Raw genomic sequence first — 20,624 nt, forward strand, 5'->3', positions numbered from 1 at the left:
CCAAGGAGATCAACTTGTGGGATCGAGGTCAATTCAGCTAATCCTGGTGGTTCATTAATTCTCTTTTTTGTTGTTGTTTTAAATGCAAGCACATTTTTGTGGGCATTCAGTTTTCAGAAGAATCCACATACCCTGATAGGGGCTGTACTTAGAACTCTACAAGAGTCGTTTATTGCTGAGACAGCTTGGAGCGGCACCCTGAAAACTTGTTCAGATTTCAAAAGGAAGGTTTTATAAAACAAAAATTACCACTTAGAAAGATTGTGCTGTTCAGCATGATATTATTTTTTCCACTTGTTAGGGTTTTCAGAATAAATATATTTGAAGGATGTTTCTGCTAAAGGAACCAGAAATGAGGTATGTTCTGTTATTAAGTTTCAGCGTACCTTTACTTGAAAACTCTTTGTTAACAAAGTTTCAGAATTAACTAAGATAACTAAAATAATTCACACCAGCTTTCTGGAACGCTCTAGGTATTTAAAATAATATAACTGAAATTTCTCTTCTTTCCTATTTTTGTATGCAAAAATTATAGATTTTTGTATGCGAAAATAAAACATTACACAACTTGATGCTTGGGGATTGAAAGGAATTTTTTTTTTCCATTTTGGTTTATAAAGGTCAACACTAAAACAAATAACTGCTGAGTAATCCATAATTAGCTGATATTTACATAAAAAGCTCTTCTCTTTTCTTTTTTAATCAGCTTTCTCTTTGGCAGGGGGATAAATATTTGTCTCTCATTGCCAAGACATCCCACAATACGCAATGCTGGTCACATCCTTACCTCCTAGGAACAATATGAGTTCTGAGGGGGCGGAAAGCAAATTCATTTTCCCCCCTATAGAGGAATGAGGTGCATGAAACCACAATAACGGCAATTTTGCAAAGTCGTTGGATATCACAATCAGTCGGGCTCACCCGTCCCCAGAGACAACTCTTAACCCCAAGAGATGTCATGGAGGTGTAAGCATGTATCTGATGGCTGCGCAGCACTGCAGGAGGACATGCATGCAACCTGAACATCAGCAACGTAACCTCAGGTCTCTTTACATTTTCTACTACACACAGGTGCATAAATACAGCAGGAGCTTTTTTTTAGATACTTGGCAATACACTTTGTGCATCTGAGTTTGGAAACTGTCTCCAACGTTTTCAAATATTTAGCGGCAAGCTTACTATAGGGAACAGCCAACACACTAAAAGAGAACTAGAACTAGATTGAAATAATTAGAGATACAAGTTCTCCAATTAGAGATTTTTTTTCATGCTTTAATGGTTATTGTTATTTGCATGTGTATAGCTGGATTACTCCCAGGTTTCTATCAGCTTCTGCCCACAAAAAGCTCAGTGGTGGAGAAGAAAACCTGTTCCATGTGAGATGTAAAAAATCCCTAGTGTAAATGAAGATCAGGTTTATATATTTTGTCACATATATATAAAATTCACACAGTCTGAACTACATTTACTCTTTCATTCTGTCACCTGGCAGTTACTTTGTGTTGCATAGCAGGGCCAAGTTGAGAGCAGGCATCGGCAGAGAAACCAAAACACCGTCCATGATGAATTGTCAAGCGTTCTTCCAAAAGATGGAATAGTAGCCAAGTGTCGGGCCACATCCCTTTCTATAGCTTTACAATGTATTAGATATTATATATAACCTTCACCAAAGCAATGCTTTCTCATGGGTTAACAACAGAGAGCCTTTCAAGACCTTCCAACTGAAACTTTAAACACAGACTGCACAGCTTGCTGGTCTGCTGTACCCTGATTAGACTCACCAAGCTTGTGCTTGTATGTTCACAAGCTTCGCTGCTGGGATGTTTCTTTAGATGGAGATTTAGATGGACCACCACTGATCGCTGTGCACTGACTGCCCACCTCAGCACTCCTGTGTACAGCACACACTGATCCGCTTAATATTGTTGTTAATACTGGCTTCAAGCTACAGCAAAAGCAGTGGAAATTGCCTGGAAAAAGTGACCTCTTGGGTGTTCAGATATGCTCTGTGTGACTTTTGCACATTTTAACTATGGTATTAAATAGAAGTGCTTGTGAAATATCAAAAAAAATTATGAACCCGGAAGCAGCTCTCAGTGGTTTAGACTGAAAGAGATTTGCAACACTGGACCATGGAAGTCGGAGACGGAGAAGGTCATGAAGACCACCTATTTGTTAACACACAGACAATGCTGCTGGACCGGGCTGCAGAGTTTTGAGGAAAACCCAGGCCATTTTTCTGAGGCAGCTGAGGCTACTTGGCTGTCAACACCAGAGCACTCTATTTCATTAACTTTGCACACTTTCTATGCTGCATAGCAGCTCTCCATTGCCCCATGTTTCACATGTATATAAAATATATAAAGTCTATAAAAGTATAATTCTCACTGAGCACACCTAGAGAAGCCACACAATTAATGTGAAAATACACAGTTTCAGGAATTCAAAACCCAGGGAATAAAGCTGCGTGTGCTGAAAAGCTGGCAACAGTATATACTGTTGTGTCAGGAAAGTTTTTGGTGATTGGTGAGATAAAATAAGGATGGAGAAGACAGGAAGGGAAAATTCCCGATCCTGTGTGCATTTATAGAAGCACACACCTCTGCGTTGTCATCAGCTCTGTGGCCAAGGGAAGATTTTAGCAAAGGTGATGGAAGCTAGATGGCCCCTGGGTCCTAGCGAACTGGGCTTTCATTCCACTTTTTCTAAATTGTGCTCTCAAAATAGTCTCCCTAATTTGCTCACCTGACCAAAGCCACCGCTCATTGTACTGTCCATTAGCAGTCTTGGGACAGCAAAGCCTGCTTCAGAGTAAGGATTAAATGGCAGATCAAAAGTTATGAAGACCAAAAAAACCTGGTATGACAAGCACCTTGAGCAATGACTAGCACAAACCAGAGCCAAACCAGTTTCTGGAATCCCAGAACACTAAGTTCAAAAGGAAAAGTTTACAATGTCATTACAGTTTGACTCAAGGTAAATACTTGATTAAAGAAGACATTACAGTTTGTAAGCTCTGTAATTTTCTTCACGCACACTAATCATTCCAGCTTCTTCCTCCGCTAGTACGGATTAATTTTCAGTTTTATAGCTTTCGGTGCGTTCTTAAATAACACTTTTTCCTCACATGCACTATTTATTTTTATTCATACAGACATCCAGCAAAAACTGAAGAAATACTGCATTATATTCTAATAACAGTCAGATATAAACCCGGACAGACAAAATGCATTCCAGTAATCTAGCTTCTGTGACAAAGTGGTAAGTAGGGAAGAAACATGACCCCATGGTTAGGGTAGCAGCCTAGACTTGGAAAAATGGATCTGAGACTCTTTACCACTGATTTCCTATTTTACTTTGGGCAACTCACTTACTTCCTGACACTTAACTTGATATAATTTGTTATCCCTTACTCTGTGTAAAGGAAGAACCCAAATGCACCTGTAGGACCAGGCTTCCTAGGCCTCAGCTCTCCTCCTATAAAAGGAGAGTAACAGCACGTTCCTGCCTCCAAGTTGTGGTGTTCTTCTTCGCAGAGGAGCAAAGGGAACTAGGAGAAAATAAGTTTTCCATTTACCCCGACAACAAGCAAAGCAAACTCTTCCCACAACCATCTCTCATCCATGTGCTGTGGAAGGCAGCGTCACACCCCAGTGCTTCACAAGCCTGTGTCCTTCCGGGCATGCCAAGATCACTAGCAAAGATGGGAGGTAATGCTGATACGGGTATCTGTGCTCTCATAATTGTACCGAAACTGTCATTTATTTTACGCAGAACATCAAATGGGCACTGAATGCTGATGAAGTGGTTTTTTATTACCAGTCTGTGCTTCTGGGTAGGGAATCATAAATGCTAAAATATCCAAGTACTCAAGAGCAAATTTCAACGGTTTTTGGATTAATGACCATCTCACAGATAATGTAAGGTAATATTGCCTCAAAATTTCTATTTTTATCTTCACAAGTACAGGATTTGACCTAAAAATTTCATATGGGGATATTTATACTAGCTACAAGGGATTGTCTTAATCAGAATGTGCTTGTATGTTTCTCTGATAGATTATCTCACATTCTGCTGGTAAAACCACTGAAACATAGTTCTTACACAGCATCAAAATCAGCATCGACAACACCTCCTCAGGCATGCCTGGTCAGGACACATGGAGATAGGAACTGCCTGACAGTCATTTAAAGGGCGGCAGTTTTGGAACATATTTTAGCAACAAGGCAGGGAAGAAATCATAAAATACAAGACATTTTCCCAGTTTGCCTTTAAAATTCAGTGATGCGCCATAAAAATAACTCTGAGCTCATTTAAAACTGAAAAAAACCCCAGGTGTCCGAGCTGATGCTCAAGGCAGATTGGTCTAGAGAGGTAAAATCAACTTCTAAACTCCCAGCCAGATCTGCTGTCAAACACCACCTCCAGAAAGCTTTGCTGCCCATGCAACTAGCATCCTCCAGAGCTCACGCTAGCCAGGGTCTGGGTGCCCACCGCCCTCTCCTGCTCTCCAGTGTCCCATCTCAGGCTCTGCAGACCCAGACGGCCCCACGGCTACTGTTAATGAAGGGCTCAATCCTTGCCAACTCTTGGGTGTTCACTCTAGCCTCCCATTTCACGGTCTCATCCCCAGAACTGACATTATTTGGCAGCCCCTTCCTGTTCCCTGCAGTGCCACTGGATATTCATAAGGGCATGGGAATGTGGGATCTAAGTTGGAGACGGCCTGATAAGGCTCTGGATCTAGTTCTGTGCTACTGCAAATAAATATTTCCTGTGGTTCTGAGGCAGGTGACCTGCAAGGGTAAAGTCATGTTAGTAGGAACACACCAATGTACATCAGTTGTGGATGCGCCTTTAAGAAGCAGAGAAAATTGAGATTTAAGATCAAAGTAGCAAGTCCGTGGTACTTTCCTGTACTTAAAACAAAATCAATATAAAGAAACATACAGCTGGAAGGAAAGCTAGTTTGATACAATCATGGTAAATTAGAAGTCCTTTAAGGCAATGGTTGGTGTATTTTCTTCCTCTGAATTAGGCATTTCAAATATTGACAGACCTGGTAAGGCACAATCAATATATCAATTCCGTTGTGAACTATTAATTATATATACTGCTGATGAATAATCATTTAATTAGTATAAAGGGAGGCTTCAGTGAAAAGGCTGTCTACCAAGCATAGTGGACCTAAAAATAGCAATAGCTTTTCAACCATGAGGCTTTGCATGAAAACGCTATTGTTCAACTTCTGGTCTTAACACTTGTTACATCACTCGGCCAACACAGAGCTTTGCTAATAAAGTTTTCCCCCTTTATCGCGGCAGTGCTGTCATATATCATTTGTTCCTCTAAGCCATGGTGACAAGGGTTTGGTATGGATTACCTGAATCAGTTCATCAAGCTCTGTTGCATTCACACAGGAATGCTGAGATACAAACGTCTGCTTCTGAATCACAATGGTGGCTCTCTGGGAGGTCTCATGGGGCTGCTCCAGGGCTTTAAATACTGTTGCTCCAATGATTAGATACACGACTACCACCAGAAAAATTGTTGAGACTGTCTTCCATTTCATAACATTAATAGCCGAATCACTTTCCTCCCGTGAAGAGAGCACAGTAGGCTTGGTGGAAAATGATAATCTTGGTTTGGAGTTCTGAGTGGCCGATTTGGGATCCAGCAAGTCAGGTGCCGCCACTGGCAAAACAGAAAAAGAAAGTTAATTTTTACAGTGCCGCTCAGATTTCCATAACTGAACTTCTTGCCAAGAGATTACAGAAATTCTGTTGCTTCCAACTGGAATTCTTGAACTGCTGAATGTTTCACATAAACCCCACGCCACGTTACAATGAACCTGCTGCCCTCAGTAGTACTATCCACTTTACACATATTGCAACATTTTCTGTGTGTGTCCGTCCCCTTCTCATATTCGTTCATTTCATAAACCCAGACTTCCCCTATGCTTTGGAATTAAAATTAGTATAAGGTGGTATTTTGCTGCAGGGATTCTTTACATCTGCTGCTCTCTTAAGCACTGCTAAGCAGCTTTCCAGCTGTGTTTTACCTCAGCATTACAGAGATAGCAGAAAAATACAAATCCTTCTTTCTCTCACCTATTTCGTCCTGCGCTCCAATAAATACTGAGAACAGTTGCATGATCGCTTCTGAACTCCCCAGCCACAACCATAAAAACAATACATTGCTCACCATACCGGTCTTAAAGCGTTAACTGCGTATCGATTACACCTTTCAGAAAATACCAGTAAAACGTATGTATACTTACTGGAAAAGTCACCCATTTGTTAAGGCGTGTATTTTTATTTACAGCTACAAAAACCCACCGGGTTAGGAAAAGAGCAGCTGAGTGTGTTATCAAGTATCTCGATAACTCATGTGACTACCAGCAACTCACAGGCACTAAAAAAAAAAAATCCGCCACATCAAGCGCAGGTAAAGGTCTGCTGTGGGAAGATGGCCACAGCAGATGACCGCACGAGCTATATTTAAATTGTTTTGAATTACAAGTACATTTTCAACGGCCACGACACCGCTTCCAGCTGCCGGTGGGAAACGACCTGATCTCAACCTCGAGGAAAGTCTCCCTCCGGACGGCGGAGGTGGGACACGTCCCCAGCAGGGGTGGCGGTGGCACGGTCACCTGGGCACCCGCCGGGCTCAGGCACGGCCCCCGGCGCCGGGAGAAGGGACGAGGAGGGAGAGAGGCAGCCCATAGCCGGGGCCGAGCTGGGGACCCGGGCACCCCGCACCCCGCCGTCACGCCTCCCGCTCCCGCCGCCCCGGCCCCCGCCCCACGCCCCGCGGGCACCCGGGGACGGCCGCGCTCCCCCCGCGCCCCACACCTTGGCGGGGGCAGCCCCCTCCCCGCCGCCTTGCCCTCTCCCGTCGCAGCCCCCGCGACCCTCCGAGCCCCCCCAAGGACGGTGCCGGGGGCCCGCGACGCTCCCGGCGGGGGCCGCTCCCCTCCCGGCCGGCCCCGCCGAGCCCGCCGCCCGCCCGCCCGGGGCAGCGCCGACCGGCCGCGGCCGCCGGCAGCGAACAAAGGAGCGGGCAGCGGGCACCGCCGCTCCGCCGCCGGCCCCGCCGCCCCCTCCCCGCGGCCGGTGCAATGCGCCGGGGGATGCCCGCCGCCCCCGAGGGGCGCAGCCCCGGTGCGGCGGGAGAGCCCCGAGCCGCCGCTGGCGGGGATGCTCCGCGTCGGGGAGCGGCGCGGGGGCGAGGCGGCCGGCGGCGGGGCCGGGGCGCGGAGCGGCGCCGGGAGAGGAAGGGAAGGGGAGGCAGCCAGGCAAGGTACAAAGGGGACCAGGGCCGCCGCGGCGCGGGGAGCATCCCGGGGTCCCCCCCGCGCCCGGTGGCGAGGGAAGCAGGGGCGCATGCAGCATCCGCAGGGCTGGGAGCGGGGAGGCACGCCATTGTGCTCGTACTCACTTCTTATTTACCGACCCGGTGCCCTCTCCTCGCTCCACGGGCAGGCATTTTTTCAGGGCTTGGGTAGATACAGTTAGAGCAAATTAAAAAATTTTTTAAAAATTATTTAAAAAAAAAAAGAAAAAAAGAAAAGAAAGGAAGGAGCAGACCGAGAGGAGGAGGCTGATGGATGGGTCTGGAGGAGAGGGAGCGGCAAGGGGGGGGCGGGCTGGCAGCGCGGATCCCGCCGGCTCCCCCCGGCCCCGGGGCGTGCGAGGTGCCTCACGTCGCGCATCGCGCATCGCACATCGCGGCGTGTATGTGTGTGTGTGTGCGTGTAAGCGGGAGTGTATGTGTGAGAGCGTGTGTGTGTGTCAGTGTGCGTGTCCGTGCGTGCTCCGGTGCGCGGGGCGTGCGGAGCAGCCCCAGCCCGCTGATGCCTTTTGTGGGGCGGCGGGCAGCCGCGCCGCGGGTTGCCCCCCCCACCCCCCGCCGCCCCTCCGCGCCCCCTTCCGCGCCTCCCGCCGGCGGGGGGGGCAGCGCCGCGCCGCTCCCGGCCCGCCGGGCGGTGCGCGCCCCTCCGCGCCCCTCCGCGCAGGCGGCCCGGCAGGGCGGCGGGCAGATGCTGCAGGGGCGCAGGGAAAAAAATGGAGGGGGGCGGCGGGATGGGGGGGTGGGGGAGCGGTGGGGGGGAGGCAGAGCGGTACCTGCGGAGAGCAAGGTCTCGCCTGGAAACGAGCGAGGAGAGAGGCGGGAGGGAGGAGAAGGCACCGGCCACCCCCGCCGGCGAGGCAGGACCTGCCGGCGGTCCCCGCTCCAGCCCCGAACGCCACCGCCTCGCCAGAGCCTCCCCGTGAACTTTTGAACTAGAGGAGATGTCACCGCAAGAGGAGCGGGGGGACAAGCCGGGAGACCCCGGCCCTGGCCGGGGAGCGGCGCGGGGCTGCGGAGCGCGGCGGCTCCGTCCTTCCCGTCTTGGCCTGATTTTTAACCCGTGTGCTTTGCAGCCCGGTGTTCTGCTGCAAGGAGTTAACTAGGTGGGATCTAGGAGTCAGGGATGGTAGCTGCTCTCCTATCGCACGCACTGCCAGCGTACTGCCTCCTTCCATTTTAGTCTGATGGATACATCAGAAATGCTGCTTCAAGTGTGGTTTCTGCCACTTAAAAAGCCTGAAATTCTTCTTGTTATCTTTGCCACGGGCTAACTCCCCGATTTCCCGGTCATCTATCACCTGTGACGGTACCCATGGGTCAGTTGTTCACACTGTGTTGATCAACGTCTACACCCGCCTAAAAGACGAGGATTTACCAAGAAAATCCAAAAACTGCCCCCATGACCACTCTCTAAAAAGTCTCTGCAAACACGTTAAAAAATTACTCACCATAAAAAATGGTTATAGGTCACAAGCATTTAGAGCCAGAGGCTATATCTGTAAAACAGCCAAAGTCAGTCATACATCGGGTGTTTAATGGGCTATAATCCTGCTCAAATCAGCAGCACCATCAGCAAACACTTTAGAAGTCACTTATTTTAACGCTTCTGCGTATCAATGTGACATAATACAAATGAGTGTAATCCTGAGTTCCTTAGGACTCCAATTTCAGCAACATCAATCACGCCAATCTTCCCTTGCGCGTTCACGCCTCTCCACGAGATGCAGCATAGGGCAGGAAGCTGCGTCTGCTATTTCAGTTTGAGCCGTAGCTCGTTGCTCCCCATCACCATCAACCAGCAAAGCAGTTGTTGAGTATCGAGAGCCGTTGGGCCCAATCCAACAAACCCGTTTGCAAGCAGACCTTCACTCCTACAGGTAACTTCGTCGACATAGTCCCAATCCTCGAACAACAGAAGAAAAGTGAAATGCCCGCTCCCGTCTACTGATGCTCCCTCGCTCGAGGGATTCTTGAATATTAAAGTTTTCACACCTGGATCTTTTTTATACCAAAAAAAAAAATCATCCTCTTTCCCCCTTTCTCCCAAAAAGATTTCTTAACCATCAGCCTATGTGAACACTGTCTGTTCCTACCTCATGGAAAAGAGTAATTTCACAGGATTTCTTCCAACATCCTATGGGAAAACAGGCATGAAAATTTTCCTCCATGCTGGCCTGTGTGTCTGTGAAATATTGTGGAAAATAGTACTACATGCCTTTCTTTAGCAATCTAAATATTTGGAATAAGATTTTGTTTTTCCTTGAGTGGAGGAATTATTATTAAAAGCTGAAAAAGGGTCAGACTTATTGCCTACAAGCTAAAATCAGTGGGAAGCCTCCCAGTAGTTTCAGGAGGGTTTGTATCAGGCCTTAAATTCAGGCATTCTACCCAACGGGCAGGAACCATTTTGAGATCCACACCAGGAATTGGTGCCTCAGCTTTAATAGCTGAAGATATGTGTCTGTGAAAGTAATTATTTCCATTAATTACCTAGTAAATATCTCCAATATCTACTTTCAGTTGGCTGATATTTTCCACCTATTGTGATCCCAGATGTAATCCTCAGCTGAAGTTTACAGTTTACTTAAAGTGGACTCGAGCTGTGCTTTCTCTCTTCTACTACAGATATAGTAGTACTACAGATATAGACTTCTACTACAGATATAGCCAAAAAGGCCAATGGCATCCTGGGGTGCATCATGAAGAGTGTGGCCAGCAGGTCAAGGGAGGTCATCCTCCCCCTCTACTCTGCCCTGGTGAGGCCGCACGTGGAGTACTGTGTCCAGTTCTGGGCTCCCCGGTTCAAGAGGGACAGGGAACTGCTGGAGAGGGTGCAGCAAAGGGCTACCAAGATGATTAGGGGAGTGGAACACCTCTCTTATGAAGGAAGGCTGAGGGATTTGGGTCTCTTCAGTCTGTAAAAAAGACGACTGAGAGGGGACCTTATCAATGTTTATAAATACTTAAAGGGTGGGTGTCAGGAGGATGGGGCCAGGCTCTTTTCAGTGGTGCCCGGGCACAGGACAAGAGGTAATGGGCACAAATTTGAGCATAGGAAGTTCCACCTAAACATGAGGAGGAACTTCTTTACTTTGAGGGTGGCAGAGCACTGGCACAGGCTGCCCAGAGAGGTGGTGGAGTCTCCGTCTCTGGAGACATTCAAAACCCGCCTGGACGCGTTCCTGTGCAACCTGCTCTAGGTGACCCTGCTCTGGCAGGGGGGTTGGACTAGATGATCTCCAGAGGTCCCTTCCAACTCTATGGTTCTGTGATTCTATGAAACACTCCACAGACAGTAGGTACCTTTAATGACAGAAATCCAGCAAGACAACTAGTAATTCTTATTGTGGTGTACAACAAAAAACATTGTGTATAGCAACTCCTATTTTCTGGAGGCCTTATATAGCACCAGCATTTATTCTGTGGAGTCATGCCCTCCAATATTTTTATTGTAATGTACACCACGCATTGTTTGAATATTGTGTGTGACCATTTTGCCCTCAAATTTGGAACTGACATTCACCCAGTTTGAAGTATCAGGCCTGAGCTTTACTTAAACAAACACACTCAAATGCAGCATATCACTGGCAAAACATACCACCAACCAACACGGGCAACATTAAGTAGTAAAAGGGGCTACAATAGAGAGCTCCAGCCTTGCAAGCAAATGGGCTTGCTACTGAGCCAAAGAGATTTATCTGAACAAACTAAAGAAAAAAAAATGCTTGTAAGATTAAGCGTATGCAGGCTTGTGTATTTCATGCTAACATAAGAAAGACTCACAAAGCACAGGACTGTCAAATGCTGTCTAAAAATGTATTGGCATGAATTTGGGATGGCCACATTACTCACAGACGGTGGCTGCTGGAAGCTGCTCAACTCTTTGAAATGTTAAAAGTAGGCTCAGCCGACAGAGACAGGCATGCAGCATGCAGGGGAAGTCAACGTTGCATGATAAACATAGCAATCACATATTCATACAAATAACAGCTGTAGATGATCTAAACATAGCTTTGGTAGGACAGGAGCACACTTGTAAGGAAACAGTTATTCCAGAAAAATATCACTATAGAAAGATCAATTTAAAAAGCGTACATCAAAAGTACCCTTATCTGTCGCTAACACTTTCTTTTCCTCTTTCCGATCGCAGGAGCCATCCCCTCCCTGGAAGGCAATGAAAAGCATTTGCTTTGTGCCCGGAGCAAGGGGCTCTTGTTAAGCCCCCACCTCTGGGTGCAGCAGATGCTCTTCTGTAACCAGCTGCATTAATAGTAGGTGCCACAGGTGCCAGCCTTCTTCACTCTTATTTAATAGCCAAGGATTTCTACATTCCCAAGGAACTGTTATGGCAAGGCTCCCAGTGAGGCCATTTCCCTCACTGGCTTCAACAAACTATTCCGGTGGGCATCTATTTAATTTGCCGCAGGGGACCCAGGCCTTTGATTAAATATGTATGGCTGTAGGCTTCAGGCCTTGCTGGGGACACAGCATCTTCCCCTCTACAGGAAACGACACTTTCCTGTGACATGAGAGCAGGAAACCTCTGCCTCTCTTCAGAATGGCCCAAACCATACACCCAGTTAAAATCAAGGATAAACCTTTGCTACTGCTAAGTTTTATTACAACAGAGCTCAGCAGAAATACTACTGGACTTATTTAGTAAGTTGATTTTAAGGCTCATTTTACTTATTCAGCGGGACCTACAAATTACTTGTCTCTTGACTTCTTCGGAGACATTAAAAGATCTCTGTCGGTTCTTTATGGATAATTATGACATTAAGGCCATGCCATGTTACTGTATTCTGCCATTAAACCATTAGTCATATCCTGTGATGGGAATTTACACTAAACGAGAAACTAATGGCACACGGTCTGCTTCTCCTTTGAGCAAATGAGAAGCCCGACCATGTGCTTCACAGGCAGTAAGGACACAGGGCTGCTCCCAGGGACCCTGCCGAGAGCCCACCCTCCCAGCCCACCACCAGCACCAGGAGGCCAAAGAGAAGGCAACAGGCAGGAGACACTTGCAGCTAAGTGATACTCAGCCCTCAGCTGCCTCTGAAAATGGTAAAGCCATAATTTAAAAATACGTGATCGCTTTTAATTCACATTTTCAAATGAGTTAGGCATATGTGGCGCAAGTAGAATATGTATTAATGAGTTTTATCTCACTAGCAAGCTATTACACCTACCCTCAGTGTCTGTCTTACAGTCTGACAAATTATTTCTTCAGCAGAAAAGCCATTGTTTCTCACCTCATCAATTACTAGAAAAAATGTTTACATGTGCCCATCTATTTTCATACAGCTCAGTTGTCAGTTTTAATTAGGTTCTAATTCTTTCCATCACTAGTAATTCTTATCTATTTATCCACGTGCAGCAAGTGGGAAGTTGTTTTAGAACCCATAAAGTATTCGCTGTTGTAATTAATATTGTGAATGTGTATTTTTCTTTACTGGTTTGCAGATCTCCCAGTGGGTTTCCTCCCTGCCTGTGTCGTGTTTCCCGACCTAATGGGATTTATTTGTCACATGTGCTGCCACTGTTTTTTCATATTTGCTTTCACAAATCTGTTGTGCTTGGACAGCTTCAGAAGCAACAATTATAACTAACTTTTCAATGCCATTCTCATCAATGATAAATGTGAATTGCCATATGTCACCTTTATTATGGATTATTTATACACAGGGAAAACTTACTAGTATTTGAATTACTGATCTCCTTGAGGGAAAGCTAGTGGTGCTTTGGGATGATTACAAAATGTTGTTCTGTAATCATCAAAATGTTCTACAAAATTGCTGGTTTGTAATTTGTTTTTCATTCTTGCTAGTTGTGGTCTCTTCAAAATAGGAGACTGACAATGGGAACATCTAGATTTTATATCTGGCTGTCCACACCCCTTAGTACCAATCATGCAACTGTCCTCATAGATTTTCATGGTGCTACTGGATGACTTATGAGATGGAAACCTAATCTCTGTATTGTCTTTGCAGACTGGACAAAAGCATGGAGTATTTTGAAAGAAAAAGAACATACATATAAGACTGCACACATCAGGCCTGACAAGACAATGGCCAAAGTTCATGCTGACTCTAACGGTAGTTTCCCTCAAGTAAGTAAGCAGGTGCTTACTTTTAAACTATGTCTTGAGGAACTGAGGATTTGATTTTTATATTTGTAAAGTACTACATCGACATTTTAGGGAACTCTGGAAATTGTGACACAGTCCTATGGCACAACAATCTGTAAATAAAATAAAACAGAGACAGAGGACACTGAAAATCACCTAAAATAGCATTAGTGCTTTTCTTGTAGAGTAATCCACAAATAAAATTTGGAAGAAACAAAACAAACCAGAAAGACAAGAGAAGAGAAAATAGCCAAGGCAATACTAAATAAGTATCATGCAGGGATAATGAAAGAACTTGCTGACAGAAATAAAGAATACAAATGAGATGGAAAAGTAGAACATTAAGTATCATCTACGTTTTAAAACCACCAGACTTACTCTACGTGGCAGTAGCCATAAGAGAATGTGCAAATGTGCAATGAAATGTATGAATTATTTTCAAATGTGGACAAGATACACGGTTTTCTGCCAGTCTCTGCATGTTCAGCTACATGGAGATACATCTGGAAAAGATGCTGCATATTTTTTACAGAAAGACAGCATTTGGTAGTCTCTGGGTTTGTTTTTTTTTTTTTTTAATTCGAGAGCTCATTCTAAGCATAGACCTCTTATTTTATCTCTTCTCAATTATTTTGTCATTTTCTCCTCTCCCCATGCCAGGCACAGAGCTCACAAATCACACTGTGAAACTAAGCTGTGTGCTAATGCTAATGTCAAAATATGGCAGCTGTAAGTAATGGTTAGTTAATTTAAAGAGGCACAGAGTTTCAGCTTTTAAAACTCTTAGAAAAAAAAGTATCTCCCAGATTCACACTGAAGTGCCTAAACAGAGGTGAAGAGGTAATTTCATATCACATTAAAAGTCTGACTTTGAAAATCAGAGAGTCAAAACTTCAAAGCTTTATCTGCAAAGGATCACCTGCACTTCCCAGTGGCCAAATCCTTCTGCTGTGATAAAGATGCCACTACCACCATGCAGGCAGAAAGCTGGGTGACAGAGCCCCGTTTTCATAAGGTGCTTGGACAGTAAGAAGCATAAATTGCCACCATTCAGATGCACGGTCCGTTGGCATTGCTCAGCACTTCCACCCTTCCTTCCCTCTATTTTCTTTAAACTGTAAACCTTGAAATTCTGGTCTTGGTGGTTTAATCTTGGGCTGGCAGCTATGGACTGTGTTGGCAGGACAAGCTAAAGGTTCATACTCATCCTTTCAGCTTTAAAGTATCCCAGCCACCCATGGCAAGGGGGCTGGAACTAGATGATCTTTAAGGTCCCTTCCAACTCTAATCATTCTATGATTCTCTGATCTGAAAATCTACCTTTACATTTTTGCTAGAAATAAAGTCTTTCAGTTGTGTCATGCCGCTGATGTTAAGCATGCAAGGAAATTGACCCACTGTTCTGTACGGTTTCCAGTTTTATTTTCAGTTGCTAGAGGGAACATTAAAAGCTGGTTTCCAGCTCCAAGGAAAATGTAGATACAAAATATAGGGGAAGGCTGGCCCATGTTTTTCTCTTTGCATAGCAAATATAAATATCCCCCAGATGTAAATACCCCAGGCACCAAACAGAACCAGATGCACTTAGGACTGTGACTGGTGAGAAAGTTACTTTATGTGACCTCTTCACATAAAACAGCTAAAATTAATATTATGAAATTTCCATGACATTGTAGCAGCCCGGACATGAAGGCTGTTCTATTTCTAAAATCCTCAACATCTTAATATTTTTATAATCACTTGCCCAAAAAGATCACTTGCCCTATGGCGTAAGTGGGAAAAGTAAGATTGTAAAAAATTCATTACGCTAGTGTAAAAGGTATTCTTCAATAAAAATATTATTTTTCTAAATTATTTATACTGGCAACAGATATAGCATAAGTCACCCCCTGTAACCATCTACGTAAACTTTCTGTGATTTTTTTTTTGTTAAAAATGGGAGTATACCAATTTAAGAAGCATGACTGCCAAGAAAAGTTAATAGAAAAGCCATAAAGAAACCAATTCCTGTAATTATTGCTTTCCTAGCTTTTCATGTTCTCTTTCAGAACAACTTCAGATATTAAGGGGATTACTACTCAAAAGATTTACTTAAGGCATTATCCAGTAAGAATATCTCAATGGAAGAAATGCAACAAAAGCTGTGAGTAAGGAAGCCTCAGGCTGAACATTTGTACCAGATTCTTGGGGATTCATTGGCAATTTCTTTATTTTAGAGGGAAGATCTGATGATTTTCCTTACTCATAAAAATTGCCTAGAATATTTTGGAAAGTCAGCTATGATCACAATATTGTAACTAATAAATTAGACTTGTGGGGAAAATATCCCTTATTCCTAATTTACAGGGTCACAGGGAGTAGGTCCTGCATCCTGCTAGCAAATCTACAGAAAAACGTGTAATCCAGATGTGAAGGATTTTGGATATACCTGTACATCACAGCATCGCACATGGAGCTGTGTGGGAATCCAGAGCAAGCTGCTGCACGCATAGGACTGTGAGGCAAACCACAAAAATATCGCCAGCTCCTGAAGGAAGGGCAGGTATGGTCTTCACAGCAGTACACTCAAACTAGTAACTCTGACCTCTCAGCATGGCAAACTGGCTCAAATACAGTTCTTCCATGGCATGTATGTGTTGCATCCAGTTCTGGAGTTACTCTATGTCAGCTACGTTGGGTTTTTCTAGATCATTGTGAAGGGGACAAACTGGCATCCAACTTGGACAGAGGCACCTACACGCAAAAATGTGATCCCGAAAAAACTATTTCTTTTAATTTCTGTGTGGCTCAGTTTTCACCACTGGTGTTCTTTAGCAAGTTTTGTGCTTCTGGACACAAATACACTTCCCACCATGCTGCTCAGCACTAATGGCATTCTTATGCCCAATTGATCCAGAAAATAAGCCTGCCTTACTTATCTCCTCAGGGGAGTTTATTTGTTAGGCTTTTCTGGAAGGCTAGCAGAACAAACTTTATGGAAAATGTAGGAATGGTTAGCACTTTCTTTTAAAACATAAATAGAAGAAACACCTCCACCAAATTTTTCTGCAATAGTGCAATGATTGGAAGACTCTCTCAGGATAAGGGGAAAAAGGACTCTTCTGCATAAAGGAATTTAAATCCACATCTTTCACCTTTGTGGGAAGGAACTGGGACTCCTGCAGTTCCAGCAAGCCACACTTAGAGATCACTGATCCTAATACATTATTGGACTCAAGTGTGCTGTCTCGTGACTGTGTCTGGTCTCTAGGAAATATTACTGAGCTGTATTTGTTGTTCTCACTTATGTATTTGTGCAAAATACGGTTTACACTCGAGTGTTATAAATAGTAATATACTTACACAGGTGCATAGAAAGTTTAACCTCCCTTGCCCTCAGCAGAAAGATTTTTACTGAAAGCAGGTAAATGACCTGTTTATCCCCAGAGGAAGCACTGAGTTTGTCATTATGCTTTGCCTTCCTATTGCATAAAGGGTTGCTTCAGAGTCAGCTAGCTGCTGACTTCCCGCTGAGCCTACACTGTCACAGAAGGGCACTCCAAAGGCATTTTTAGAGAGCAAAGACTAACCCATGGCAGGCAAGATGCAAGAGAACTGGATCCCAGCATCAGAGGGCTGTGGCAATTGTTTTGGAAATTATTTTGGCTTAATTGCCTACTCGCTACATGGGAAAGACAAATCACCTTGAAGCCTAGCTAGAATGGCATGTAGTTACAACATGTTTAGTTGTTCCATTTCTTATACCTCTCTCCAGAACTAGTTACTGATTTTTTATTATTTTTAATCTTAAAATTTTAGTATAATAAATAATTTTATTTTTGACTAAAAGCTAGTTAGAGCAAAGACAGCTTTCAGGATGGCTGACAAACCTTAAGCAGCCATCTCCTCGGTAAATCCTTCAGTGTATGTCAGCCTGTTCTTGCAGTCCCAAGCACCCCAGTTGTCTCCTCTAGCTTGTAAAATTGAGTCTGCTTACTGGAAAAAACAAACTCCAGGTAGGAGATTAGTCCCCCACTATCAACGTTAATCAGAACCCACTCAGCAGGCAGTAGGGTAATAAGGAGATGGCATGAGATTCAAGGGACCTCCTTAGATTTATGGCAATCCCGTCATCCAGCAGGCAGTAAAGAACTCTAATGTAATCCCAGTTCTTCCTGTAGAATTTAGGATTCATGAGGTGGGAAAAGGACAGAGGGAGATCTTAGTGATTATGTATTCACTTGGCAGAGGAAGACATGAGTTCCTGCTCCAAGGACTGTTTATGCATTTTAACCAATGACAGTCTCAATGAAAAACCCAAGTACAGAAACAAATTACATCTGATCACTTCTACAGATATTTATCACCGATAGTCATCATCAATCTTAGTCAGCAAACACTACACTGACACCACGTTTACTTGTTTGGCATGCAAAAGGACAAACCATCAAGGATGCTGCAACACGCAGAAAATTCCTGCTAACTCAGTTCAAACACAGTAATTAACAGAATTAATCAATTTCAACTGAATGAGATCAAAGAAATCTCCCATCAGTTGACTGTTTAGAATAACTCAAGGAAGATTAATTTCTATCCCAGTGTTCTCTTGATCCCAATAGGTTGTTGATGACAGAAGAGTAGAAAGAAAGCTTTTTATCATCAATCACTTTCATTATTACTTGAATACCCGCTGTGTAAAAGGATCCACACATTCCTCTATTTTTAGACAAGAAAGCAACCCGTCAATAACTGCTGAACTACTAGCCATTCCAAATGACCACTTAGGGAAGAACATACGCATGATAGCTGCTGTGTGGAATATTTAACAGAAAGCTATATATGGAAAAACACAGCTTATATTTAAAGTATCACACCCAGCCATGATTCTCTTAAAGCAAATAACATGAAAGCTGTATATAACAGTTACTGATGAACTAACAGCAATGCATCCGTAAATATACCACTTGCACATTTTAGATATGCATACATCTATATTATCTACATATACTATATTTATACATTAGCTATAAGCTCTAATTATTACTATAATATTAAAAAATTATATTAGTATATCGTAAGCAGTTTATAATAATGAAATAAATATCAGCAGTTTAATGAACTTGTTTATACACTCCTATAATGCAACAAAGCTAGAGCTATCACTTAGCTGAACAGACTACTGGCACTGAAATCTGTGACTTTCTGACCTACAGCATGGGACTCACTGTCTTACCATAAGTGTTCCCTAAGGCCTCTTACTACAGACATACTGACATACAAGATGCTGCCATAGTGAAGTCTGTAACTTTATGTTCCTTAGACTCATACTCATTTAATGCTGCAGAATGTATAATGTCAAGCTGGAGGCTGGAGGGTCACCAGTTTGTGAAAGGAATTACATGGTCTAGCTGCCTGCAATAACGCAGGACAGGGGTAGGTGACATGGTCTTTCTTCCAGACCAGATTCACATCTCGTCAGTTACTGCGTATGGATGCAATCTCATTGACTTAGATGATTACACCGCCGTAAAATAAAGTCAGCCGTGCTTCACTAGTCATCTCTTGTGATTTCACCTCGGTTCTTACAGGCTTTGGGCTTAGTCAACACAGTGATTTAAGAGTCACCATGTTCTGCACTGATGCACCTAGCTTTAGTTAAACACTGCAGATGCAGATCAAAGTTAGAGCCTGAGTTCCCTATATAACATATGGGGAAAGTCACCCATGAGCGGAACTCGTAACGGTCTTCCAGGGACTGTTATTAACTAGCCACTGGGCAACACTACAGAAAAAGAATTGTACTAAACCCTGTCAAGGTCTGGGATTTAAGTCTCTCAAGGGAGGATCTGTCCGCACTTCAGATTCCAGATGTTGTTTGGGTGGGCTTTTTAAAGTACTTGACAAGGATGGAGTAAAAAGTGGGAAGGGAGGGAGGAAAATGAGAGAACAAAGAGCTAAAAGGCACCACTCCGTGCAACTCAGTAGCTGAAATATCTACCTGGGAGACAGGAGAGAAGATCTGGGCTCACATCTTCTACCTCCCTGTGAATGCTTTAACCAGCAAGCCTTTGGGTGGAGTATTCTTAATCCCCCAAAATTTAGCTGCCGATGAATTTGGTAATAAAGCATTTACTATTGGCACCCATGTCCTAACAAGCCAAAACTGAACTTCTATTCTATTTTTACACATACCTTATTCAAGTAAATTCCCATCAACTTCAAAGGAAGCCTAAAAACTTACAGGCATTCAGTTCTCACATTTCTGTGGCTATGTATATATTTATGTTCCCGTGCATGCCTTGGCATGCCCCAGGGTCCCACTCCACAGAGCGTTCAGACCAACGCCTGGCTACAACGTGCCACGGCTCATGCTCAGGCTCTGGGCTTGAGCTTTCGTTGGCATGGGAACGGGGTTTGAGAGGTGCAGGGACAAGGGAATGGTGCACGCCTGGGTCTTGGCCCAGTACAGCAGTGGCATTCAGCCTTGCATCGGTCCTGAGCCCAGGGAAATGAGAAGGACTCCCACATACCATGACACAGAAGTAGCCTACCTGCTGAAGAAGTTTCCATGGGTGTTCAGCAGAGCGCAGCTCTCAGAAAATACTAACTGCAGGAAAGCACGAAAGGCAAACACTAAAAAAAAGTGTATCTGAAAAAAAGTGTGCAGAGCTTGGTTTTGGATACAGTGGAACTATGATAGAAACACACTTACCCATCATATTCAAAATCAGCATATGAACCAAGCCAAAACACAGTCACCTGTTACTTTAGAATGGAGGGCATGCCAATTATTCAAAGGGGCTTATTCCTTTAGTCCTCACCGTAAATTTTCTCTCTAGTACAGACTGCTAAGTCTAGCTAGGTAAGATCATGGAATCATTGAATCATAGAATCTTCATGGTTAGAAAGAACCTTTGAGATCATCGAGTCCAACCATACACACACCGAACAAAACCCTACAATCTCTGTCACCAGAGCATGCCCTGAAGTGCCACATCTACACATTTCTTAAATACCTCTAGGGATGGTGACTCAACCACCTCCCTGGGCAGGCTGTTCCAGTGCCTGACCACTCTTTCAGTAAAGTAATTCTTCCTAATATCTAATCTAAACCTCCCCTGCCGCAGCTTCAGACCATTTCCTCTGGTCCTGTCATTAT

At 44.2% G+C, this 20,624-nt stretch overlaps 1 protein-coding gene across 2 annotated transcripts in view; it reads right to left on the reverse strand.

Annotated features, from left to right (window-relative positions):
- Positions 1-20,624, reverse strand: part of KCNK2 (potassium two pore domain channel subfamily K member 2) — a 134,209-nt gene that overhangs the window by 74,572 nt on the left and 39,013 nt on the right. The window contains exons 1-3 of one of the 2 annotated variants that reach the window (XM_063328464.1): positions 8,130-8,154; positions 7,444-7,501; positions 5,384-5,694 (exon numbers count right to left, since the gene is read on the reverse strand). In XM_063328464.1, coding sequence (XP_063184534.1) covers positions 5,384-5,694; position 7,444 — 312 coding nt within the window. In that variant the 5' untranslated portion in view covers positions 7,445-7,501; positions 8,130-8,154. Of the gene's footprint in view, positions 1-5,383; positions 5,695-7,443; positions 7,502-8,129; positions 8,155-20,624 lie in introns of those variants that run through there. The other variant, XM_063328463.1, reaches the window with a different exon arrangement.

This window comes from Chroicocephalus ridibundus, chromosome 3 (assembly GCF_963924245.1).
Source record: "Chroicocephalus ridibundus chromosome 3, bChrRid1.1, whole genome shotgun sequence".
NCBI classification, from domain to species: Eukaryota; Metazoa; Chordata; class Aves; order Charadriiformes; family Laridae; genus Chroicocephalus; species Chroicocephalus ridibundus.